Raw genomic sequence first — 27,434 nt, 5'->3', positions numbered from 1 at the left:
TCACTGTGTAAATAAACATCGTGCTGAATTTCAGAATTAATGCTAATTATTGATGTTTTTTCTAGGTAACTTGGGAGATCGGGCGTGTCTTAGCTGTACGTCTCTGAGGCTGGCAAACAAGATGTGAGTAAATATGAACATTTTTCTGAACTCAAAACTGTACAAAAAATCAGTTAGTGTAGTGTTGTAGAGCGTAGGTTTATATCTAGACCAAGTGCTAAAATATTAGCTTCAGCTTGTGTTATTGACAGATTAAAGGAAGTCTGAGTATTACTCTCTTCACCTGCTTGGTTGTGTGTGGGAGAAGGAAACTGAGATCTTCCTTTTTCCACCCACTTCCTCCCTTTTTGTTTCAGTTCTGATGTGAAGGCAGTAGAATATTAATATTTTTCTTGGGTGATTCCAGGTGTCATAACGGGATGTGATGAGTTTCCCGCATACTTTCTCTGTGGAGTACCGTAAAAACATTGAATCACAGCTAGTTTGAAAATCATAGCTGACACTTGGGAATGTAAATCATTTGATTTGTATCTCTGTGAAACCAGAGAAAGTAGTTTATTATATGTTACAGCCTTGGGTGATGGTGTCCTCTTCTGAAAATGAATCCAGCTGTTGTGTGCCCTTATGGAGCTTAAGGAGTTGAATGTTGGCAGAATCCATTCTCTGTTCCTGGCTTGGCTCACAAGGCGTACTTGTGGACATGAATTTCCTAATCCCTTTCCTTAGAATATTAAGATATGTGTTCTGTAGTTCATTTATAGTCAAACTGACCAAAGCACAGTGACTGTTCTTCGATTTCCTGAGTTTCCATTTTAACATAAGGATGTGTCTCTAGACACAACCCTTTAATGCAAAACAAACTAATTCTTTTTCAGACATGTTAGTTCTATATCACCTGCTGTAGAATTAATTGTGTTTATTTTTTTAAAAATACATGAAGCATTTCCAAATATCTATGTACTTATTTGTAAAGACTTTTAGTGTAAGTCTTATAAGACCTCTCTCTTGGAAATTTGGAAACTTAGGATTTTAAGCCTGTAGGCTGGAGCACCTCTCATCTGAAGACAGACTGGGAGGGATTGGGATTGTTCAGCCTAGAGAAGAGAAGGCTCGGGAAGGCCTTCCAGTATCTAAAGGGGCTTACAGAGAGGTGAAGAGTGACTTTTATCAAGGGCACGGAGGGACAGGACAAGGGGAAATAGCTTTAAAATGAAACAGAGTAGGATTAGATTAGACATAAGAAATTCTTTGCTGTATGGTGGTGAGGCCCTGACACAGGTTGCCCAGAGAAACTGTGGATGCTTCATCCCTGGAACTGCTCAAGGACAGGCTGGATGGGGCTCTGAGCGACCTGATGTAGTGGAAGGTGTCCCTGCCCATAGCAGGGAGTTTGGAATTGGATGCTCTATAAGGTCCCTTCCAAATCAAACAAATTTTTTTTTTTGTGATTTGTTTGGGGTTTTTTTGTTTTGTTGGTTTTTTTTGGTTTTTTTTTAACAAAAATTGCTGTTAATGTAAGGTGGCTGCTTAAAATAAAACAAACTAGTGCCTGCACCCCATATGACCCAGATCTGAAAGCAGGGAACTCTACTATTACAAATACTGAGGACAGACTAGGATAGAAGTCTCTCTGACCTCCTACTTGTGAAAGTATGTTCAGAGAGGCACATTTCTTGCAAAATTTTTTTTCTCTGCAGAATCAGAACCAGTTCTGCTGGCAGAGCTCCCTTCCTCTCTCCATGCAGAAGAGTGTTGGTGTATGTAGGTGGAACTTGGTCTGTAGGCCTGGAGCTCTGCTTTTGGGAAGTGCCTTAGAGCTTAGAGTCAGGCTGGATTGATTTATGCAAATGTTTTAATCTGGTTTTGAATATGTACTTTATTTTCTTAAGAGACCTGTCATTCTCATCAGTTAATACCTGTGCAAATATGTACTTTTCTAGCTGATCAAGAGACTGTTTTGTGTAACTGTGTCTGTTTTGGCAGTTGTCTGACCATTCTAGTTTAGTTTAAACTAGAAACTAATAATGTCTCTTTAAAAAGTAATAATTTCAGTCTTTCTTTTTTTTTTGTTCAAACTCTGTTTGAATAACATTAAATAGACAAAACCATTAAAGGAATTTAAAATCCATTGGAACATGTGATAATTAAGTTTAAAAAGTGCTTCTACCTGAAAATTGAGTGAGGGAGGTTAATACTTACAACTGTTCAAGAAACTTTTTTTTTTCTTAAAATGTTATTCAGACCTGCAGAGCCATTTGCTTCTATTTTCTGTTTTTGACTGAAGACAAAAATCACATTCTGATTTTGTTTTGTTAGTACAATGGCTCCATGAAGAAACACCCCAATCATTTCACCTGTAGGTGACTTTAATGCTGGCATTTCAATTTGAGGGACACCTAATGGAACTCATTTATATAAAATATTTTATCTACTATTTTATTTTTACCCTGTCTTTTTATAAAAGTGTGTAGAGTTCTACTTGGGTATAAGGAGTAGTTCTTCTGTGTGTAACAGGAGCTTTTGGGGTGTTTGGGCAGTGCTTCCCTGCTAACTTGAGTCTACATTTAATAAAAGAAAAGAACAAAATTCTGAACAAGGTGCTGGTTCTCTATGCCCCGGATCAGTACCATGATGGAATTTTTTGCAAAAGTTTCCGCTGAAAAAGGAAAACTAAATGCATGGAGATAGTAAGAGAGGAACTCTAATGAAATCAGATTTCTCTGATACTAATTCTCTTCCTCTGACTCAGCACCTATCCCAAGTCTACAAATTCTGTTTCTTTTTCTCAAGTGTTTTGCTCAAACAGGAGAAGTAGTAAAAGGGTCTCTATGTTACTTATGAATTTGCAGAATAATTTTCAAATATAGCTTTCTAAATGTAAAGTACATCTGATGGCTACTCTTTATTTAATTGGAGTAAAATAAACTACCTTTTCATAGTTGTGTAATGGAAAATTCCCTGCAGATTATTTTTTTTGGTCATGAAGTAAAACCACTTGTTCTTTTCAGGTATAGACATTGATCTTAAGAGATAAAAGTTTGCATTCTTTTTCATAAATATGTTGTAGATATTTTTCAAATGATGCATTTTATAATACATAAATATATATAACTATACAAGTGTATATTATATATATATATATAAATAGCTTATGATCTGTTGCTAATTCTCAAATGCATTTTCTTTTGAAGGACTGTACACTTTAAATATTGCACTGGTGTCCCTCCTGTTTACACATACTCCAAAAAAGATCATTTCTGTTGTTGGACTAAAGGATCTGGACAAATATACTTTACTCTTATGAGCTCTTCTGGCTCATGGACGCCACTAGCAACCCTGGGTGTTTTAGGTCCCCAGTATCTCCCAGTTAGATGGTGGCATTCTTCACGTCCCCTTCAAGATGACTCTATAGTTGAAAAATCACTGAAGTCCTTGAAGGACAAAAACAAGAAGCTGGAAGAAGGAGGTCCTGTGTATAGTCCAACAGAAGTGGAAGTTGTGAAAAAATCTCTCGGACAGAGGGTTATGGATGAACTGAAGCACTATTACCATGGGTTTCGATTACTGTGGATTGACACCAAAATAGCTGCAAGGATGCTCTGGAGAATCCTGCACGGAAACACTTTGTCTCGTCGAGAACGGAGACAGGTACTGAATAAACACCAGTTTCACTTGAGTGTCCTCAGTGATTCCTCCATTTTATTTGAACTGAGTTAGTTCTTTCTGTTGTCTTCTGTTCCTAGATTTAAAACTGCTAGGTGTGTTTCCCTCCTGCTCACTGTGTGGACACTAAAATTTTTGGATATTTTTGCTCCAGAACATTTGAGTTGTGTTCTCTGTTATTGAAGATAAATTTGGTATTTTCTAGTTGGAACAGCAGAGGATTCTTCTGTTTTGTCATGTGGGCAGCAGTTGTGGTTTGTTCTCAAGTTCCCATCCATGTGCTATGTCTCTGTATATGGTCACTTTCTCTGCTTTTTCACTCCAGCTGGAAAAGTAGAGGGAAAACACTTCTAGTAAAGGTTGGATTTGTGCCAGTTCTATTTCTGGTTTGTTGCTTGCTTGTTTTTTTTTTGAACGGGATTAAAGCAGCAGGCTGAAATTCATGACTGATAATGTACTATCTCAGTTATAAATATATCTGAAATAATTTTAGTCCAGATACATTTGTTTTCTTCATGACATGTAGCTTACATGTATGAAACTGTAAAAAGGAAACTGATAATTTTAAAGAAAAGGGAGATGTAAAATATGAGTGCTTTCAAATTTGAATAGCATACATGCATTTCAATAGTAATTTCAGGTTCTGGATGAAGTAAATGGAAGCTTATTCAATTAGAATAAAAAGTTATATGGATATTTAAAAGCATTTGATGTGAGCTCATATATGAAAAGACTGTAAAATAATAAACTGGTGTAGTTAATTCCTTTTTTTACTTTAAGAATGCATTGATATTCAACTTCACCCGTTCATTAGCAAAATATGCAACATGCTGATTTGATAGTTCTCATTTTACTGTTTTAAAGGAAAGATGTTTAAGCAGTTTATACAGATTAAAAATTCAAGTCTACCTTCCTGCCTTTTTTAAATACAAAAAAAGGGTTTCAGCTGTTGCTGAAAAAAAGATGTGCTGGAAGAAATGCTGGGGAGCAAAAAGTGTATGTACTCTGCAGTAGGAGTGAGCAGTGCTGCTCGTGGGCACAGTCTGGCGCTCTGCAGTTTGTGCACTTGCACACACGAAGTGTTAGGGTCACATCTCTGCCCTCAAAACTTCTGATAAATGATAAAAAACATGAATATTTGCTCATTGTTTTCATAATTTCCTGATAAAATTAGGTACACATGTGAACATTTTGATGTGTAATTGGAACCCATCACATCCTAATGCAGAATGCAAAGGTTTTTCCTATATTCACAAGGTGAAACAAATAGCAAAAATTGTTACATGCACATGTAGCAGTTTTTAGCTGTGGGTACCTGTGGTCTCTTTCCAAGAACAGCGCCGGTTGATGGTCTCAGCATTTTCATGCTCCTTATTTTTGACGCCTTCCTTATGCTGGTGCAAGAATATGCTTGGCAGCTGATCCAGCTGAGACGCTGCTCAGCAATAAATATAACAGTGTGTGCTGACGTGAGAGGGGATTATGTGGTGCCAAGAAGGAGTAACTGAGGACAGGGGAAGGTGAGGACTGCAGGACTTGGTGAAGCAGCAGTTCTGGCTTGTGCTGGCTTACTGAGAGCTTTGGGAAACTTGGAAAGCCAAGTGAGACAAATTAATTCATGGTTTCAAACAGAATCAGAAATTCTCCAAAGGGTGGATTGAAACCATTGATTTTCCTGCCTGTGTTGTGTTCACTGAGCTGTACTTCTGGGAAATTATACAAACAGCAGTAATATTCCATCAGTAGGTGGACTTATTAATTTGATTACCCTTTCATCATAGATCTATCTTTCTCATATTTAAGTAGTGATCTGGCATTTGGCCTTTCTGGATTCGTTTTGTTTTTGTGTGCAGATGTTCAATTTTTCTTGTTTTAAATAAAACAGAAGTTTTTTTGTTTGCAGATATGAAGTGGTGTTTACACTGATGTAGGCTGTCTCTTACCTAATGACGTGTGTTTGTGTGAATGTATATGCATGTAATGTGGTGTAGGAGATGTAGAGAAAATAGTTTTAAGAACTGCAGTGATGTTAGTTTCTCAGTCTAGGTTTTGTGTTTTCTTTATTGGAGGAAGAGGACATCCTATCTCTGGAATGAAGGCATGGTAGACTTAGAACCCAGCATCAGTGAAAAGCAAAGCCATCTTGCAGCTAAACAAAACCCTTTATCTACGGTGTTTTTTTAAACCTTATTTCAAGTTTGTTTTAACACAGTTAATTTCTTTTTATCAGTTCAACCTTAAATCATAGTATACTGACTGATTGGAAGAAGTCTTATAATTTTGATGCCAAATTCCCTAAAACTTTGCAAAAGTTGCTCCTGAACTTTAAAAAATGTAAAATTAAAATTGAAGTGCATACTGCCTTAAATGTATTAAGCTGTACATGAACTGACAGTCCTAGAGAAATTTTATCTTCATGCAGACTGACAAATGAGTTATTTCTGCCTGCCCTTTCCTTCCTCTTTGGAGGCAATAATGGAAGGATATCCAAGTAATCTAACCACATGAATAAGCATTTGCAGCATGGCTAATGCAAAGGGAGCTATTGCTTATGTAAACTAAAAGTCAGTTCCAAAATTCTGCTAGTACAATTGCTGGCAGGGTTTGGATTAAACAGGGTCACATACCTACACTTAGGAGAGAGGGCAGGAAGAAGTAAAACATGCAAAATATGATACTGGCTGTTAAAAACTAATGGCTCTAGTGATTGTTCCTGCAGCAGGATGGTTCAGGACATGGAAGTGAGGTGGCAAACACTATGGAGTTTGTGGCAGGTCTGCCAGCTTTACAAACTCTTCAAGCCTGCAGAGGGGGGAAAAGTGGAATCCATGAACTGTAGCAGCAGATACAAGGTAGTCACAAGGTCTTCTTGCTGTGCTGCCAAATAACGTGTGTGTGTAATCGTACACCATTGTATTAGGTTCCTGTGTAAAGCTGTTTTCCTTGAGTTAGCCGAGTGCAGTTCCATGATTTATGTAAGATGATCCAGGACAGTGCTGCTGTGAAAAAAAAAAGCTGGTCCTGCTTGGTGCTTTAATCAAGTTTTGCAACACCCCCTGCCCCCAGCTCTCCTCTTTGGTTTGTACTGATCCTTTTTCACTTGTCTATGTATGTATTTATGGGCCAGTTTTACCTGGATCAGAGGTGTGACTGCTAGTGCACCTTCATGGCTCTTTATACCTTGTCTCAGGTTAGCATTAGGGTAGCTTAATCTGGTGGTAAAACTGCCTCCTTGGATATGGATTTCGTAGAAATACTTGCACGCACTGACTGGAAATAGAGACTGGGTTAAAATAGGAACTCTGTACTCTAGAAAATTTTGAGGTGGGTTTTTTTGGAACTTGTTCTTCTGAGGTTTAAAATTTTCCTCCAAACTTTATTTTCTTTTTTTTTTTTTTTTTTTTAACTCCCTGCTAGTCGTTTGCCTTCTATTGTTGGACTGAATGGAAAAATCCTTGAGCCTCTAAACAATGGACCAAAGCATCCCTTCTGGGAAACTGAATTTTTTTATATGTATAAAAACGAAACAAAAAAAAAAAAAAGTGGAACTTTGAATCTGTATAGCATGTGCATTCCTCATACAGTATTTAAGATTCTGTCTGGTTTTATGCTAAGAAAATTTCGAATGAAGTTTTACAGGTTTTGTATTCTAGCAAATCAGTCCTAGGCACGTGAGGTCTGTGCTGGTTCTTGCTGCTGTTCCCCTCGATTGCTTTGAGCTGCGGGAAGGGGTGAGAGGGGGAAGCATGTGTTTGGTTTTGTAATAGCATTTAGGTTACCAGTTTTTACCACTCATAGCTGTGTTTATCAAATCCTGATGTTGAATGACATCTGCTGTGGCAGTAGTGTGCCATAGTGCACATCTGGCCTTTGGTCTCTGATTTAGGAAGGGACAGTATTCCCAACAACCAGTTATATCTGTTGTAAAATGAGGTAGAATCAAGCAATATCTGCACTCCCTAATATAAACTGAGTTCTTAAGCTTTCAACAGTTACTGAAAGATTTGATTATCGACTGTGCAGCCTAATATACATATTTGTGAGTGTACAGAAATCACAAGGACGGTATTTCATGCAGCTGAACATTCAGTAACCAGTGCCTTGGCCTGCTTCAGAGGATTACTGCTCTAGAAAAGCAGTGATTTAAAAAAAAAAAAAAAAGAAGCTACCACGCTGGGCTCATTACCCTGGATTTAAATGTACATTACAATTGTTATAAGGCACAGGGGGAGGGATCTTTCATTTTGTTCTTGATTACTTAGTCCATAGTAGCTCATGCATGTAAGAAGTGGTGGAGCACAAATAAAGATGCATAAAAGGAGTTAAGCAGCTTTAATGACAACAAATGACCACCTCCTGTTTTCAGGTGCTTTTAAGAGGTTTAAATGAGATACTTGTTCAATAATCCTATTGAGACACAGTGAGGCTTTTGAAATACTTTCTATAGTGTTGAAAAGTCCTGAAACTCTGTGGTATATAGCAACTTGAAGAAAAACATACTAAAAACTGACTCTGTCACATCCTTTTTCTGTGTTATTTTAAATTTTCTTAATACCAAATATATATATGTGAGCCTAAGTGATAATTGGATGATCATATCACGTATTTTTAAAATAAATATTTAAATTTTAGGTTATCAATCCATTTCTTTTTTTTTCCCTTCTAGTTCCTTCGAATATGTGCCGATCTTTTCCGCCTGGTCCCTTTCTTGGTTTTTCTTGTTGTCCCATTTATGGAATTTTTACTTCCAGTAGCTCTTAAGTTGTTCCCTAATATGCTACCCTCTACGTTTGAGACAAAGTCTAAAAAGGTAAGCAGGTCTGAATTTATAATCCAGTAACATTTTGAAAAAATTAGAAATCTTGGTAAAGAAATTAGAAAAAGTCTAAAAAGTAGGTTTGTTTTTTTTTTCAGTGTTAGGGTAACACTTTTATCTTCCTTATCTTGTGTTGAAGATCTTGCTGTTTAACGTATAATAATGAACCAGTGCCATCCTGGTTTACCTGTTTATATGTGCAGGTGCTGAGCTATCAGGGCTCTAAGCCTCTCGTGTCTTTTCTGCTATCCCCATCTCCATTTTCTATTCAGAAATGAAAGCTCTGAGGCTTAATTTTCCTGACTTGTATTAAAATAGACATTGTAACATTTGTAGTCTTTATTCTTGATACAAGGTTTTTCATATGTATACTTAATATTTAAAACAGCTTCTTACGCGTTTTTTGTTTAGAGTTTATTTCTTTTAGTTAAGTTTTATCAGAATTAGAAATCCCACTGAAAACCCCCACAAATTCTCACTTTCAAAGTACAAAAAGCTTCCATGAGGTTTGTACATAGGGAGTTCCCAGTCAGTCACAGATATAATCAATCATGATTGTGTATTTGGATCTAAGTAACCACTCATGTCTAATTCTGTGATAAATTCTCTTTGGATGAGATGTAGTGCAGGATTTCTGTGCTTGGATACAAGGGTTGGGAACTACCCAAACCAGTTTTTTTTTCAATCCTTTTGTTGCTAATTTAGAGAGTGCATGTTAGTTTTAGCAGGTGAGGCATTGCATCTCATGCCTCATGGAGCTTGGAACCTATTTTTCAGAGTAATTTGGAGATATTTGCTAAGAGTGAATGCCCTCTTGGGATGTATGTGTTACAGCAGAAGTTCAGAAGTACTTCACATGACTTATCTGAGGCCAGAAGAAGTGATATTTTGTGCACATGTTTCTGGAAGGAACTTTTAAAACCAAATATTTTCTTAACAGGAGGAAAGGTTGAAGAAAGAATTGAGAGTAAAGCTTGAATTGGCTAAATTCCTTCAAGACACCATTGAGGAGATGGCATTAAAAAATAAAGCAGCCAAGGGAAATGTGGCAAAAGATTTTTCAACGTTCTTTCAAAAGGTAAAAAAATTTAAAAATGTGTTTAGTCTTGCTACAGAAAAATGACTTGGTATTTTATTTGGTCTATGGTAATCGTCAGATACCTTTATCCTGTTGGACTTGAAGAAGCAGGGTGTAGAAGTTTTTTTATGGTAAATTTCTTTTTTGTAAGTAATAGTTCAGTGTGATAAAGTTTTACTGTTCTTTGGTGTTCTAGCTGGTGCTTTTACTCTCTTATTCTAGAAGCAGTGTATTTCTGCTCATTTGTTTATTGTTCTCTTATTTTGTTAACAAGTTAATTCTAACATGAAACATTGTGTGCTCAGTGGTTATTTGTGTAGTTTTTGACCTTTTTTACGCCTGGGTAAGAAAACTGGGAGAAGGGAGTTCTTTCCTAATTAACTAATTAAAACTTCGTGGGGGAAGACATTAAAATTTTTTTGGTCAGATCTAATTCTGCTTGTAGAAATAGTTTTTAAATGCACAGTTGCCATGCTGCTGAAATCCTTTTGGTCACTGAATATAGTCTGGGGTTTAGCTGTAATGTGGTTGCTGTGTTTGGTGCAAAATTTTTCTGTTCACAATCAGTTGCTGACAGAGAGACTGAGTGTCAGACGTCTGCCTCCTGTATTGATGGCTTTTAGGTTTGACAGTGGTTCCTTTCACCAAACTGTAGGTAAGGGTAGAAAATTCCCTGGAGATAAAAATACCTTCTTAAATCTTCTCCGGATAGGATTTATCTCAGTCCACTCACACTTTTAATTTCTCTTAATTGTGGGGCTGTTGAATAAGAGATGGAGCCAACAACATCACTGGTGCCTTGTTGAAAGTAAGTCTGTGGTCCCCTCCTTTGGGCAGTGCATGTATTTGCACAGAAAAAGGCACATAAGCCTGGGGATTTCAGACCTGAACTTTACAAGTCCTGTCAGCTTAAGATTGTCCTGCTTGTCAGAGGTAAGAATGAAGTTCTGAAGTGGGGTAACGAGATGATGTTGATAGTGCCGCGTGGGTTACCGCACATCATCGTAGTGGCAGATTTTGCCAGTCAGCAGCTCCTTGCAAAGTCCATGGACTTTGAAGCTTCTATGCAATTACCTGTTTCTGTTATTTTTAATCTGCAGAATTGTAAGTCGTTGTAAGTCGTTAGTTATAGCAGTCAGTGGCTGAAGCACCGGCCCTGCAGACCCTGGGAACGTGCCACTGCTGTGCTTCATGTTTGGAACATTTTGTTTTCTTCTGAAAGAACTGCTACTGAGAATTTGTGTTTGGCCGTTAATTTCTGTGGAAATAAATGATGTTTCACTCCACGTTTGCTGGAGGAAGTCCCAAGTTCCTCTGATGACTAAAAAAGAAGTTTCAAGCCCCGCATTTCTTGTGTGTGGGTGTGCTTTTTACAGCATTATATTTCTCATTTGTGCCGTGGAGACAAAATTCATTGATCTCATTTCACTGTACCACATAATAAATGTCAGAGCAAGATGAAGCTTAAATGTTTCCCACCTTTTTGCTGTTCTTTTACAGCTTCTTCTGTGTTGAAGTATTTGATACTGCAAGAACCATTGATTATAGGCTTGCTGCAGAATTCCAGAATTTCCCCATGTTGCTTTCTAGCTAGTGATGTACTAGAAAGCTTCAGTTTGTACTCTTAAGAAACACATGGTTGGCTCTTCATCTTTAAACAAGGAAGAAAATACTTCCTATATTTTTAAAGTGCCATTTTTGGCTCCCATAGTGAAGACACCGGTGAGGTGGAACAAGGCCTTTGACCTTCCTTTCTCTGGGTTGCTTTCTCTGCTACACAAGTATCCTGGAGGTTAATGGACTCGAGGCCATCTTGTCTTCCAGATTTTTACCTTTTCCTGTGCTCTCGTAGCCGTTTACTAAAGTATTTCAGTTTGCTTGTAAAAAAGTTAGGCATGATACATCAGTCTGTGTAGGTAATGTTAGGTTTTCAGACATGAGCTTTCAATGATATCCTTTAAATAGAAAAATCAACACCTATACAGGTGATAATGCTTTACTATGACCTGATAAGACTAGGGAATGATTTTTCTCCTACTTCTTTGAACTGTTATTTCTGCTTCCTGTAATTGGATTTAATGACTGCGAAGTGCCCTTTGGCCAGACATCACTGAAAAGCTTAACTTTGCATTTGTACAAGTAGTTACATAGAACCTTCCAGTATGAAGGACGCAGAGCCCTGTTCCAAATAGTGGTTTATACTTTGGAATAACTTCAAGTACAAGAACATTTGCACTGGGGTGTTGCAGAACAGCTAGGAACTGAAAGCCAAACAATATTGTAACAAATGTGCTTGTAGAGAGAAGTAGGTAGGTAAGTGTCCTAATCCATGTTTCATAGGGACAGCAGTGTTGCAAAATTTTTGCCATTGGATGTACTTCTCACTGTATCTTCACAGGGTGATGCTTTTAATGTGCTTCTGTGTTTAGTAAGTGTGCTACCAGAAAGAATACTTGTCAGGGTGACTTCTCTAGCAATTTTGTATTCACTCAGATGTATATATACATAAATTTTGAGGTATTATGCAGCATTGTTGGAAACTGCAACACTATCAATTCTTTTGCCTATCAATTCTTTGTTTTTTAAAAATTTGTGTCATTACTTCTTTGTGTGCTGTTTCCTATCCCAAAATGGATGCAAAGTGTTTGACAAATGAGGAGAATGTTTTATTCAAAATAATGCCCAACCTTAACACCTGCTTTGAAAAGCTTTGCATGCGTTTGTTTTTTTTCCTACAGATCAGGGAAACTGGTGAAAGACCCAGTAATGAGGAGATCTTAAGGTTCTCTAAACTGTTTGAAGATGAGTTGACACTGGACAATCTGACCAGGCCACAACTGGTGGCACTTTGTAAATTGTTGGAACTTCAGTCAATTGGGACAAATAACTTTCTCCGCTTCCAGCTGACTATGAGGTTGAGAAGCATAAAAGCAGATGACAAGGTGAGTCATTCTGAATAGGCACTGGATGATAATTTTGGCACATAAGAGTAGTGACAGTGTGTGGAAATATATATGTTTGTTTTCCTAGGTATTTGTCTTTTTTGTCGTAATTGTCTTATTTTTTGAGCTAACTTAAAACGAAAAGGCTTGAAGAGCTTAAAATCGGGTGCCCTTATTTGTAACAAAAAAACTGACCTTTTTTTAATCTACCATTAATCGCAATGAAAGTAATTCTATTACAAAGAAAAACATTTCTATGAAAGTGTAATTTGTAAGGGAGCTGATAGAAATATTGGCTTGGAGATTGACATGGCCATTATGGAGGTGTTTGAACAGTGGAGGCTGTTTCGTGTTACCGCAGCAGCCTCTAGTGGCCATTGTAACACACGAACTGTGCAGTGATGGTGGTGCCTGTGTTTTGAGCTCTTATGTACTGAAGTTGACTTTATGCATTGTGCAGATGATTGCTGAAGAAGGAGTTGATACCCTGACTGTTAAAGAGCTGCAGGCAGCTTGTCGTGCCCGAGGGATGAGAGCTCTTGGTGTGACAGAGCAGCGTCTCAAGGACCAGCTTAAACAGGTATAGTTTTGCAAGACTGAATGCACAGGCCTAGTTGCAGTTGCTAGCTCTCATTTTTCTTATGATTCTGAGAAGTCATTTTAATTCTGTTCTCATTACAGGCTTGGTTAAAAGAGTCTTTCTTCTTAACAGGCTTTTATCATGCATAAATTGTGAGAATGTAATAGCTGTGGGTTTCTGCCTTTTGACTGGGCCATGACATTTTGACGATGCAAATGGATACTTAAACATAGCCAGTATATGTTTTCAGTTTTGGAAGTTTTTCTTGTTAGTTGTTTGTATTGCTCTGTAAAGAAATTTTTGCTAAGTAAATCAGTTCTTTGTCTTTTGCTGTTGCCTGGTTTAGAGGAAGATGTGTTGGAATAGGTCCAGAGGAGAGCCACTAAGTTATCACAGGGCTGGAGCACCTCTGCTATGAAGACAAGCTAAGAGAGTTGGGGTTGTTTAGCCTGGAGAAGAGGAAGCTCTGGGCACACCTTATAGCACTTTCCAGAACCTAAAAAGGGCTTACAGGGAAGCTGGAGATGGGACTTTTCACAAGGCCATGCAGTAACAGGACAAGAAGGAATCGCCTTAAGCTGAAGGAGGGCAGGTTTAGATTAGGTATTAGAAAGAAATTCTTTTCTGTGAGAGTGGTGAGGCACTGGAACAAGTTACTCAGAGATGTTGTGGACTCCCCAGCCCTGGAGGTATTACAAAGCCAGGTTGGATGGGGCTTTGAGTAACAGTTTAATGGAAGGTGCCTCTGCCCATGGCAAAGGGGTTGGAACTAGATGGATGATCTTTAAGGTTCCTTCCAACCCAAAACATTCTGTAATTCTCATATGTATATGAAACAAACCACTTTTTCAAACACTCATTGAATATTACTTGAAATACTTGTTCAAACAAAATACTTCTTCCCATATTTCAGTGCAATTGCTGTAATTCTGGTTATAGGCTGTAGTTCCTGTTGTAGGATATTGACTGATAAGTAGTGGTTAAAAAATTTCATATACTTTTTTTGTGTGTGCTTGACTTTGTCTGTAAAAAAGAAAAAATCCCAAAGTTGAAGATTTGTTTTCTGTTTTGCATTTATAGTGGTTAGATCTGCACTTGAACCAGGAAATCCCTACTTCGTTGCTTATTTTATCCAGAGCCATGTATCTTCCAGATACCCTTTCTCCAGCTGATCAGCTCAAAACAACACTTCAGACACTACCAGATAGTGTTGTAAGTATTGATGTGCACAGTATGTGCAGCAGCTTTCAGTGTCATCACTGAAAATCCATTCAGAGAAGTAGATGTTCTTCTTGGTTCCTTTCTTTTCCATGAAAAACTAAACCATGGATAGGTTTGAGTGACCTTCAAATGCAGAAGAAATTGTGTTATGTGTGGAGGGGTATGAAAATAAAGCAAATACAAGGCAATAGCAGATTGCACGACAGCAGAGAGTAATAACATAAAAAGGTTTGGAATACACATTTTACTTACATAAATACCATGAATGCTCTGGGCCAGATAAAGACATTAATCTATGAAAATATATGATTTTGTTATGTAGAGAGAGAAATTATCAAATTATTGGTAGTCTTGAGAGAAATAGAATGAAGAACATGTATGATTTCAGGGTGAAAAGTTCATGATTCCACCAGAAACAGAAACTTTGTTCAGAAAACTTTCTCAAAAAGGAGAGTCATCTTTTCCTGAGAAATGCAAAAATTGGGTAACATTTGGGGATTTCAATCTGATTCATTAGCATACCTGTACTACCTACCTCAGTAAGAATATCTAAACTTCTTAAATCATGCAGACACATATATATATATATATGCAAATATACATATATATACACGCACACACACACACACATATATATATATCTATATAGACACACTTTTATTAGACTTATGTTATTTTTAGGCCAAAGAGGCCCAAGTGAAAGTGGCAGAAGTTGAAGGTGAAAAAATAGATAACAAAGTCCGTCTGGAAGCAACGCTTCAGGAAGAGGAAGCCATCAGAAAAGAAAATGAAGAAAAAGAGATGGAAAGATTGTCTGAAGCTGCAGAGAAAGCCAAAGAAACGCTTGAAGTTGCAGCTGTGGTAAGTTCTGCTCACAACTATTGAAAAGTAAATGTCAGTAATGTAAAAACTAACATGTTATGAGTTATTGCCTCTGCTCTGGGTGTTCCCTGCAAGAAACTGGACTTTAAATCCACATAGGGAAGATGTGGGAGAACATTAAAAGTGACTGCAACACAGAAGGGTTTATTGTGAAATGTTGGCTTCGTCTTACATGTCTTTGATTTCTCTTTCTTCTTAATTAGAGTAGTAAGAGAAGACTTCTTTTTCTCTAGCAGAGGTTGTGTTTTGTTTGGTTTTTGTTTTATTTTCTGCATCCTATACTTTAAATGTTCTTATCTTTGGCTCAGTGTGTCATTAATCCCATAATGTTATTGTATAATGTATGACTATGAAAGCTGCTGGCCTCCTTTACTGGTGAATTAAGCCTCGAGCTCACAGAATGTAGTTCATTGGGTGCAAGCAGGTATGTTAATGTGAAACCCACTCACTATGTTGCAGTTTTTTAACATCTCATAAAAATGTGTGTGTCTACTTTGGCAACTGCTTCTATTTTGAGAAGTCATTCTTTACTGATGCTAATACAGAGAATGGTTTGGTTTTTTTTTAATTGAAACTTAATGACTGTTTCAAATTTAGAAAGAGGTGGAACCAGCAGTAGATCTTGAAGCCCTGCAAGCTAAAAAAGTCCAGGTGGCTGTGGATACTGAAAAAGAACTGGCAAGGGCAGATTTGGCAGTGCACTCGGAGACACTGATAGATACAGCACCCGTGTTGGAAGGCACCAAGGTAATCTGGATAACTACATGATTTCTCACTTTTGAATGTAAAGGTTCAAAGCATCCACCTAAGAACCATGATAAGTTGCTTGTCTGTCCTTCACTTTTAACCCTCTCACTGCATTCTGTCAGTTAAAAACAACTATTTAGTAGATTGAAAATTCTTAAGCCACCAGTGCAGAAACTGAAGTCAGCACAAAACATCTCCGAGTATCTCCTTCATCTGTTTGCATTGTTGAAATTAATATACCTATTTTGTGGGGCATTTGCACTGGCTGTAGATGTAATTGGTCTGTGCATGTTTAAGCTGTGTATAGTTAACACGTGAGGAGTGAGAGGGCAAGAGTAGGTCAAGATGATTCTTCCCTTCTTTTGAAGGGTGTAGCTAAGACCAGAGCATTAAGTAAGGAATTAGGTTTGGACTAGATTGTACTAGATTTGTACTGACTTCCACTTCTAAACTGCTAATGGGCAATGTATGTACGCTAAAAACATTTCAGTGTACTCTTTCTCTATTTCTTCAGTATAACGTGGAACATGATTTACCACCATTAAAGTAATAGGTTAATTTCTAGACTTAGCATGCTTTGTTGTGATCAGAGCATGCTTTGCTACAGACAGCGAGTGCTCTTTTTCCTTTGGTACCTGCCTGGTGTCCTTCTTTCCCTTACTGAAGATAGGAGTGACATCTGCTTTCTTCCAGTCCTCAGGAGTCTTCCCTGATGACTATGTCCTTTCAAAGATGATGGACAGTGGCCTCTCAGTAACATCTAACAGCTCTCTCAGCACTTGTTCTTGTATCCCATTAAGTCACATGGACTTGCACGTGTTCTGTTTGTTTAAACGTTCTCTAACCAGATCCTCCTCCGTTGATGGTAGGTCTTCCTTTCTCCAGACATTGATATCTAAGACCTGGCATTCCTGGAGGCCCTTACCAGTAAAGAATGAGGAAGGCATTGACAACCTGTATTGGGTTTGCATGGCCAGATTTTGGTAGCAAGGGAGGGGGGCTTTAAGAGTGGCTTCTCTGAGAAGCTGCAAGAAGCTTCCCCCATGTCAGACAGAGCCAATGCCGGCTGGCTCCAAGATGGACCTGCTGCTGGCCAAGGCCAAGCCAACCAGAGATGTGGTAACACCTCTGTAATAACATATTTAAGAAGGAAAAAAGTTACTGCACAGATATAATTGCGGCTAGAGAAGAGAGGAGTGAGAATATGTGAGAGAAACATTTTCTCTTGACTTCCTTTTGCTGCTGGTATACTTGTAGAAGCCCTTCTTGTTGCCTTTCACATCCTTCACCAAATTTAACTCCATTAGGCTTTGGCTTTCCTGAATGCATCCATGCATGGTGGGACAGTGTCTCTGTATTCCTCCTGGGTCACCTGTATCTGCTTCCAGCTCTTGTAGACTTCCTTTTCATATTCCAGTTGCACCTTGTGTTTTATTTGTAGCTTGTTTTTGCCCATGGGGTTTGACGTCAGGATTTTTCTCAGTCCCGATGTTACTTTGCAGAATAACAACATTAAGTTAAAATGGATGTTTTAAGTAGAAAAATATTTTCGATTTTTCTCGACAGCATCATTATCTACCTGCTGTTACCATAACATTGTTTCCTTCAGAATGCTGCCAAGGAGGTTTCAATGGTAATAACCAAATGGAACTAATGTGCATGGAGATGGGTGTTGTTGAGTGGTGAGTTGGCTGCCTCACTGACTGCATAGCTGGGTGCATGAAGTGCAGCCATGAGGAATGCTGTGGGAGGGAGGCAGGCAAGGCTGGGATGATCTCATTTGGAAAGAGCAAGGATATTTGTTGCCACATCTGTCATAGCGTTTGTATCACTGCCTGTTGCAGCACCAAAGCCGTGAGAATGTGTTGGCACCAGGCCATGAGTAGGACTTCCTCAACAGCCCAAACTGATACGAGAAAACAAAAAGTGGACATGACAGTTCTTAGCTGAGGTTGCAGTGTGGCCCGTCCCCTAAAGATGCTTTCAAAGATTTTAAGCACAGTGGAATTCCTACCTCTGAGAAGGGAAATGCAAGACTGCTGGATTCTTGAAGATGACTAATTTTGAGGCAGAGGAATTTGTTTTCAAATTGAGTTGCTTCTTTTTTTTTTTTTTAAACCTTTTTTGCTAATGTGAACTATAGATATTGTATTAAAATCAGAAGTGAGGTTGGTGCCCAGATATCAGCATTGCACTGAAACTCCTTCTGAGTTGATGAAGGGACTGGATGCCTGTTCCACAGTTGGTTCTCGGAAGCACATCATTCTTCTGCTCTGTGTTCCACACATCCTTGTTTGCACATGTCTTTCTGTACTGTACTTATGTGTCTGTTAAAGTTTAGCGATTCAAAATAAAAGCTGGTGTCTGGGTAAGATTAATACACTAACTATAGGTAGTATTATGGGATTTTAGCATTTGTAATTAATCATCTTGAAGTCTTGCTTTTCCAGTTTGAAGGTTAGTTTTTTATTCTCAGCTTTTCAAGAGACAGGTATACTTCACAAACTATGGATGTTCATCCTCATTCTCACAAAACTTGTTGAAGATAACTTTTCTACAGCTCAACTTCCCAAGCTTTACAATTTTTTTTGGTGTAATTTATCTTTCCTATACATAGTGAATTGTTTCTCAGTTGTTTAAATTGCTTAACCCAGCAAAGAATGAAGTAAAACATTCTTAAATGAGGTGATTAGCTACAGAATTTCTAATAGCCAAAATGCACATAATCAGTCACATTAGCTGAACTTACTAATGTTGCACTTCAAAAAATATGAACCATAGCAAACTAATTGCCTTACCGTTTAAAATCTTTGCATAAGCCTCAAAATGGTTATGATGGTATTGACTTCAAACATGGGAAAAGAATCTTGAGTCTCTCTTTTCTGGTAAAAGACCCAAAATCTTTGAGGAAAATCACAAATGTGCCTTTCACTAATTTGTGTATGTTTTCTGTTACAGGGTGAGGAAATCACTAAGGAGGAGATTGACTTGCTGAGTGATGCTTGCACCAAGCTGCAGGAACAGAAAAAATCACTAACTAAGGAGAAGGAGGAGCTTGAGGAATTGAAGGGTGATATCCAGGAGTACAGTGAGGTGAAGAATGGGGCATGGAAGTTCTTTTTTTGTGCATATTTAGTTTTAGCAGAAATGACCCACAAATTCAGATTAACTTGGTTGGTTGTCTTTTAGCCTGAAGTTGGTAGCTGAGTGAATGAACTTTGTATGGGACAATGCAGAGCCTCATTTGTATAACATGTTCAAAGCCTAGTTGTTGTCACTGGAGTAGTTCCCAGCAGATGAGAATCCTGTTCCTGCTCTTATTCCCAGGGTGACTAGGCTAACATGAGCTGACTGACTGCTGCATGCTGCAGTTCTTTCTTATCAAGGGTAGATGTCAGTATGACAGAAACTTCAAGTCAAGTAACATTAATCTTATCCAGTCTTATGAAAGATGTGGAAAATAACATTTAAGGGGTGCATGAAATAGGCAGCAGTGTTAGAATTTATTGTTTTAATTCCAGTCTGGCTCAATTTATCTCTTCATTTGCATTTCATTTACAAATGGCTCCTGTCTTGAAATGCTAGTTGAAATCTGTTGTGGTGAATTCACACCAGCAAAAGCTTTTCTCTCTCTCTTGACTATTTCTTTTAGGATTTGCAAGAGATAAAAGAGCTCTCTAAAACTGGCCAGGAAGAGGCAGTGGAAGAGTCAAAGGCAAGCAAGAGGTTGACAAAGAAAGTGAACCGAATGATTGGTCAGATAGACAAAATTATTGTTGAATTGGAGACAAGTCAAGAGCCAGTGGATGCAAAGGTGGCTGGTGGTGATGTTCCTGCTGGGTAAGTGACTTGGAAGCACTGGATATGTCTCTGGCTGTTCATCTTCACTCTTGCTTTTGTCTGATGTGTGGTTAGAAAAGAATTGGTAAATAGCTTGCTGTTTAGAATGTTGAGGTAATTGATTTTAAAAACAAAATTAACAAAATTGTGCTGTAGATTTCGAGGAACTCTGTGGTGTCTCTGGAGAGAAATGGGGGAACGGGTCTGGTGGAAGTGAGGGAGATCATTTTACACAGTCCCTTTCAAAGACAATTTACTTCATCTCAATTTTTTGTGACACTTCAGTTTTTCAAAGGAAGGTCTTTCCTGGTAGTTTCATTACAAAATTCATTTAGCAACACTTATCCAATTCTTAATATTATTGGAGAGTCTTTCAGGCCATCCTGTGTCAAACAGTCATATGGTGCATATTAAAGACACTGAAACACCTGGAAACTGTGACACAAATTCTCATGGTTTGTGATCATGAATGCTGTATTAATCTGGTTTATGCTTGCACCATTTTGTGTGATTCATTGGGAGAGGATCCCAGCTCCCAAAGAGCATAACTGAACAGAAACAAGGATTCTGCTTTTGTTGCTTCTGAACTGTTTTTTCCAGTCCCCAGGGCAAACGGTCATTTGTTTCAGATTTTGTGTAGTAGCATTAAGGCAGCCATGTGAGTGCTGCTGCAGAGAAGTTGTTGATCAGAACCATCTGAATTTGTAAATTAACAATACAATGCAGAATCTGCTTGTACTGAGTGTAATTATACTTTGTAATGGATGGTTTTCTGGATAATTTTGTAGGTGATTGTGGATGATTGAAAATTATTGGTTTGAATAATTCAACAGGGTTCACTGTCTCCTGAATTTCAGCTGGATCTGTACTGGAAGATGGTTCTTCAAACTAGCAAATTGTATAGGCAAGCAGAGGCTTTAGGTAGCACAGACAACTTCATGAGATCAGTGAGCAGACAGTGCAAACATCTGAAACCTGTTAGTCCTTTCTTCTGCCAAGTCCTTGATATGAGAAATTGCTCAAGTGATTATTTCTCAGCTTTTGTTTTCCTGTGCCTTTCATTAATTTTCTGTAGGCCAACCTCTAAATCTAAAAGGATGACAAATGCATGGCACTGCATCTTTGGTAAATGGGGGTGGGGGTCCAAAGGGCAATAGATACACAGCCTGGGAAGCACAGGAAATGGGCTAAACTTTTTCAAATGCTGCTGGATATTGTATTTGTGAAATAAAACGTGGAAACTAGAAGCATGAAATTCAATGGTAAGATAAAAATCTGCTTGTTGATCAGTAACTAATTTTTGCTTTTTGCATTCTTTCAGGATTATAAGTAGTTACATAATACTTTTACGAATGTCTGCAGTATAGTGACTTTCAGTACTGCCTTTTGTCAACTTTACTCCTTTGGAGTACCTGCTTGCCATATACAGTTTGTGCTTTCTCTTCAGGGGGAATCTCATCAGTATTGCTGAACTAATCAATGCAATGAAACAAATTCAGAAGATTCCAGAGGAGAAGCTAACTAGGATTGCAGAGGCACTAGATGAAAACAAGGATGGAAAAATTGATATAGATAATGTTGTTAAGGTAAGTCTGTGGACTATTTAAAGAAAATAAGGCTAACCATCCTTCAAACACTGGATCTGTTTTGACTTAAATTGGTAGTGCTGTCTTTTGAAGAGTCTTTACCAAAAACCTCAGTGGTATAAAATAATGTATTGTAAATAGATCTTGCAATACATACTAGCATCTTGAGAATCTATATGGCTGTTTTTTTGGGGGAAAAGAAGGATCTTTATCCCATGTCTGTTATCCACATTACCTTCAAAGCTGTAGATTTTTCTGTACATCTATGTCAAGTTTGATAAAATATAGTCATTTTTTTGCTACTTAAAAATGGGAGGGAGTAGAAGAACTACTTCAGGAACACCACTGTTGGCAAATGTCTTGACAAAATGCCCATAGATGTATTTGATGTCAACACAAGATAGTAGCTGCTCTTGCCTACTTGTGTGTACCTTGGCTGTCACTGAGACCTGTATTTCCTATGCTTGAAGGGCAACAGACCATCAGTTGTCCATTAAGTCCACTGTAAATGACCTGTATTTGTTGCCCATTTGTCCTGTTTTCTGATTTTGCGGAACATTCTCAGATTTTCTCTGCGTTTCACCTGCATTTTCTTGTTTCTTTTTTACTTGGTAAATTCAGATATGTCCTGAAACTCATCTTCTTGCAAGTCATTATCCTACTCAATACAGAAATAGCACGTAGAGTAAGGCCAGCTAGAAAATCCAGTAACAGCCTTTTGAAACACATTTTCCCTCTCTACTGAAGTTGTCCCAGTGGTGATTATCTTCCCTGTTGCTCTAAACAGCTGTCATACATTTAGCAACACAGATAAACTGTACTTCTGAATTCTGCATGAATTACAGAATAATTAATTCTAGGAAATTGAGGAGTTATGCCAAGAATACATTCATTTAAAAAGCTATATAAAGGAATTTGGAATCATCCACCAGATTATTTTTTTCACTTCCTTCCTGAAAGGCCCACCCCCTCTACTCTAAATTTGTGCCTATTGATACAGTAGAACTTTTTTGATAAAAGTAGGCCAATAAATTACTGTCTTAAATACTGTTTCAGCAGGTACTGAATCTGGGCTTTCCATTGGAATAAATAAAATAAATGGATCTGTTTTCTAATGTGAATCTTTATATGCTGCACACACAAAAGCTTAAAAGTTCTAAATAATTTGTTTTACATTTTAGCTTTTTTTTAGTACTCTGGATATGTTTGAGGTACTGGTTGTGATTTGAATTTGTCTTTCATGTAAGAAAAAAAATCCTGTTTTTCTTGAACATGAGAACTGAACACTTTTGTTGTCTTAACAGATTATTATAGGAAAATGCCTCAATCATGTAAAAACTAAATGCTCTCAATTTCATTTTATGTTCATCTAGGTAGTAGAATTGATTGACAAAGAAGATATTGATATTGGCACTAGTCAGGTTGCTGAGATTATGTCACTGCTTCAAAAAGAAGAAAAACTGGAAGAAAAAGAGAAAGCAAAGGAGAAACATGATAAAGAAGCTGCAGAAGCAAAGAATTAAGCTTCAGAATCTGAAGCTAATGCACTTGTAACCAAAATCTTGTATATCTTTGTGTCTAATGGCTACATATTACTTGAGCTTTGTGATTATGGGAAGTGTTTTGAGCTGATTCTGGTAATAAATCGTAGATGCGTTTTCTGACATATGGAATGAAATTTCCGTTCATCAGAGAAGTGATTTACTGTCATTCCATACTGATGAAAACAAAATATGCTTTTTTAGCAGTGCTCCTGCCCACAGAGACATGTATTTGCACTCATTGTTGTGGTACAGTGATCCATTAAACTTGGAAATTTGCTGTATAAATTAAGTGTATCTATCATGGAAAAATGTTTCCCATTTATTTTCTTTCATTGTTACTTGGGGCCCAACCTTGCTCTGCTTCTACCTTTTAGCTTTTTCAGAATTTAATACAAGCTTTCTGTTCTGTCACAATATTACATATTTCGTAACCTGTTAGTGAAGATTCTGTGGCTTCAGTAGTAACTCTGTAGTTTGTGGCTTTTTTAAGCTAAATATCACTAAGCTGTTGCCTCACTGACAGAGAATGTGGCATTCTGATCACTTCTACGAATTCATGGTTGTGTTTTTTTTTCTGTTGAAGGGAAAAATCAGATTTTTCCTTAGAATGGAAACATGGCATGAAGTTTGCTACTTATGGGTGCCTTAAATTTCTTAAGACTAGGGAGTAGTGTGTGCTGCCTCTACTCAAAACTCCATGAATTGTTAAAGCATTGGAATCACAGGAGCCTTTAAAATAGTTTCAGAACACAATTCTGTCACATGGTAAAGTGAGTTAAAGTGTTTGTCTAAATAGCAAAGTGAAAATAATCATAAGGGGGAAATGTCAGTTGTGATCTTGCATATATTTTTTTAAAATGCAGATATTTCTGCATGCTTGTTTTTCATCTGAGAATTATTTACATCATAACTGGTTCTCTTACCTCTCAATTTTCGTCTCAGGTATAAAGTCATTAACCAGCTATAGTCAAGAGTACATAAATATGTTCATCTCATGGCTTTGCTTACTGTGCAGTCAACAAGTTGTGTCTGGTATTGCCAGTGCTTTAATTACATCATTGGTTTTCCAATTAATTGCTTATAGTCACTGTCTAACTGTATGACTGAATACTGGCAGTAGGTCAAGTTTTGCTCATTAATGTTCCTTCTTTGCAGTAAATTTTAAAGTTTTAAAACTAAAATACTAACTCTGGGATGTTCCATAACTTTTGGTAACCTAAATTTTCCACTTTTCTTAAAATCTTCTATAAAATACACATTGTGTGGCTTGAACCAGCAGGGTTGTGGTTTGGCTTTTTTATTCTATTCTTATTTTGCACCCAGTCTTTTAAAATGTATGAACAGTCTTGATTTTGTGTACACTATAGAGAGCACATCTTACAATGGTGCTGTACACGGTGATAGTGAGGTGGGCAGTTAGTACTTAATGCTTTTAGTCATAGTTGTACATTTTCATAGAAAATGTTGACCCCCAAGCGTATTTCAGCATAATTCCATGTGCAGTATTTATGCCGATTGGCTAAATTATTTGTATAAACTTATTTGAAGTTAGTGGAACAAGAGAAGTTTTGACAGTCTCATGGCTTGCATGATGGACCATTGTATTTAGTTGTTTCCAAAGCAATATGTACAGTGAGATGTACAGTTCTAGAAAAAGAGTCAGTGTCTAGTTCAGCTATTGAGTTCATATTCTGTACAGTTTGCAAAGAAAGCTGCTCACAGCACGATCCTCCTGAGAATTACTGTAACTGTATCTGAAGTGTGAAATTGCTGTGACAAAGCTGAAATTTCACATCAGTACAATCTTTGTGGTTCCTGTGTCCCTAAACAAGGGGGCTGTTCTCTTCCTCATAAATCAAGGTTGACTTGGAGATCTCAGCATGGAATTCAGTTTTTAGATTTTTGAAGATCAGACTTCACTAGGTGCTTTTTTTTAGGCCAACACTTAGATGAAATTAAAAGAGTGAAACTCATTTTACAAAAATACAGTCTTGAAACTAATTTAACATTGTATAATTTAGTTAGAATGAATGGGCTTTGAAGTATGCTAAATTTTGCTGTTGCATACTTTCAATTTGAAAACAATGTATGATGATATTACTTGACATTCCTGAAACACGGCAAAGATCCTTTAAAATCACCTGCTACCTTTCATGGAATATAAAAACCTAAGAATTGTATGCATTTGAATGCATGCAGATATAAAACAGGGATGTAGCAGAAAAAGCTGTTTTCAAAGATTTATTGGTTAGAGTTTTACAGAGCTTTAACTGTCCTTACAGTAAATTAGCAGATTGTAGTATTTGGGAGTTTAGGACAGATGCCATTCTGTGTTTACTGTTCACTTAAATTTTCTGTGAATTAAATAAGAAGAGAGTCAAAAATAGTTGATGATTTTTTTTTTAATGAAGAACATCCTGATTAAAATAATTGTCATACATTTATTGAACATTTTTAGCTTTTGGACTTGTTTGAAATTTGGAGTATTGTGAAATCTCCACAGGTTACATAAAATCCACTTAAATGTCAAATCACAAATGCCAGTTTTCCGCTGTTATCAAGAGCGTTTAATGGATGCATCGACCATAGCAAAGGATTTTCGCGGGGTATATCTTCCTTACGTTGTGGAAAGTAGGCAAACCCATGATAGCTGGACTTGAACAGCACATTTTCTGAAAGCTTTACAGGATTAGGAAGCCCTCGGTGATCCACTCTTACCCAGTTGTGAACCTTCCCAAGCAGCTCTGTCCCGGCGAAACAGACAACTCCAGCAGATCAGTGGCTCGAGGACTAGCTTTGGATAACAAGCTTGGTTGTCTTTTGTGTTGACCAAAAAACCAGGAGCTGCAGTACTTTCAGAGAAAGGATGACTTGCGAGTGTACAGTAACTGGTCAGAACTTATTCCTGAATGAATATTTAATCAGGAGATGTAAATATTTCTTAAAATAATTAAAGGATGTGTGAAATTTTGATGACTATGACTTACACAGGCAAAGCCTCTGAGCTCAGAGTTACATAATTGGTAAGACCATTGTTGGGATTCTTACAGATTCAAATAAGACAGATTTTGACTATAAACTATTTGGGGGGAAAATGTAAAACACACAAAAAAAGCTTTTTTTAAAAATCCATTTAGCAACAGGGAAGAGAAGCAGAGTAGGGTGCAATTTCTTTTTTCCCCTTCAAAACAAGTGGGTTATAGGACCTGTTTTATTGAAAAACTTGTTTCTGTTTCATCATAACTCAAAAGATGGTTTTTACAGAGATTTTCATCACTGACTGCATGCTGTGAGAGTAAATCTGCCTCCAAGTTAAGTACCAGAAAGCTGGTTCAGTAGGAGGTTTTCAGCAGGACTGCATGCAGGCAGGGAATAGTCTCTTGCCAGGATAGTACCTTACACTTACATAGGCTTTGTCTGAGGGGAAAAGTTACATTTTTTATACAACTCCAAAATACTTCTTGTAACTTTATATCTGCATACCGTGCAAATCATATGAACTTTAGCTACTTCAGCATGTATTTAAATACTTTTAAATTGTTAATATAAAAAAATTGGGTATATTTAATTAAAAGAATAATCCCATATTTTGTCCGTTGTATGTATTCTGAGTTTTGCTTTTCAGTTGATGAATTTCAGCCCCTTTTACAAATTTAAGTTGAAAATCATTTGTCTGTGCTTTGAGCATACTGGTCCTGTGTTTGCCATAACGCAGTATAAAATTTTTATGTTAATTGGAGCTTGTGTCCTTTGTTTAGTTATAATAAAAGTATCATTTTGAAACCTAATCTCTCCATTATTTTTCTGTTGCTTTAGGTTACTTAGTGCTAACTTATTGCTGTTCAGATGAGATGCCAGGCATGGAGCTGGATGCTGATGAGCTGAGTGTTACAACTGAAGTGTTTGGGGTAGAAGAAGGAAGGTGAAGGACAAATCTTTTAACGGGAGGGCTGGTGGGTTATGTGGGGTTTGGTGGAGTGGTAGTTCTTGCAGAAATTCTCTTGACTAATGTGGGGCTGCTTGCCTGCTGTAGTGAATTGTGATAAACCATTCTTTCAGTCTATTGTATTTTAGGTGGGGAAGGTGGGGGGCAGCTTACTCTTTACAGAACTGATGGAAAGATTGGGATCTATTCCAAACAGAAATAGCCTTAGGAAGGATCCTTGTTCAGTCTTTGTCCAAGGTAGGGAGAAAACATACCTGAAATGGTTCCAGAGTTTATTTTTTTGTCAGGCTGTGCCCCTCGCTCCTGATTTTGGAAAATTACATGTATTCCTCTGTAATCAATATTATCCACAAAGCGTTCAGCAGACTTTTAAGTCACATAATCAAGGAATATGCTGAGTTGGAAGTGACGTGCAAGGATCATCAAGTCCAGCTCCTGGACCTGCACAGAACCACCCCTAAGAGTCACACCATGTACCTGAGAGTAGCATCTAAACACTTCCTGAACTGTCAGGCTTGGTGCTGTGACCACTGCCCTGGGGAGCCTGTTCCAGTGCCCAACCACTCTCTGGGTGAAGAACTTTTTCTAA

The 27,434-nt window shown here is 37.6% G+C and overlaps 1 protein-coding gene across 1 annotated transcript; it reads left to right on the top strand.

Annotated features, from left to right (window-relative positions):
- The first annotated feature begins 65 nt into the window (after window positions 1–65).
- On the top strand, window positions 66–26,687 carry LETM1 (leucine zipper and EF-hand containing transmembrane protein 1). Its single transcript, XM_018088641.2, has 13 exons — window positions 66–123; window positions 3,192–3,648; window positions 8,330–8,473; window positions 9,420–9,557; window positions 12,296–12,499; window positions 12,960–13,079; window positions 14,160–14,291; window positions 14,982–15,161; window positions 15,780–15,929; window positions 18,888–19,022; window positions 19,582–19,769; window positions 21,217–21,355; window positions 22,729–26,687. Coding segments are annotated over exons 1-13 (2,139 nt in total). The 5' UTR covers window positions 66–121; the 3' UTR covers window positions 22,879–26,687.
- Window positions 26,688–27,434: the final 747 nt, after the last annotated feature.

The sequence above is a fragment of the Manacus vitellinus genome, unplaced genomic scaffold, assembly GCF_001715985.3.
Source record: "Manacus vitellinus isolate BGI_N305 unplaced genomic scaffold, ASM171598v3 scaffold_0_pilon, whole genome shotgun sequence".
In the NCBI taxonomy this organism is placed as follows: domain Eukaryota; kingdom Metazoa; phylum Chordata; class Aves; order Passeriformes; family Pipridae; genus Manacus; species Manacus vitellinus.
Note: the sequence above shows the minus strand (reverse complement) of the source record. Positions and strands in the feature narration are given on the sequence as shown.

Coding starts and splice junctions, on each gene's coding strand:
- LETM1 (XM_018088641.2), top strand. Junction 14,292..14,981: donor AGACACTACCAGATAGTGTT/GTAAGTATTGAT, acceptor TGTTATTTTTAG/GCCAAAGAGGCCCAAGTGAA. Junction 19,023..19,581: donor ATATCCAGGAGTACAGTGAG/GTGAAGAATGGG, acceptor TATTTCTTTTAG/GATTTGCAAGAGATAAAAGA.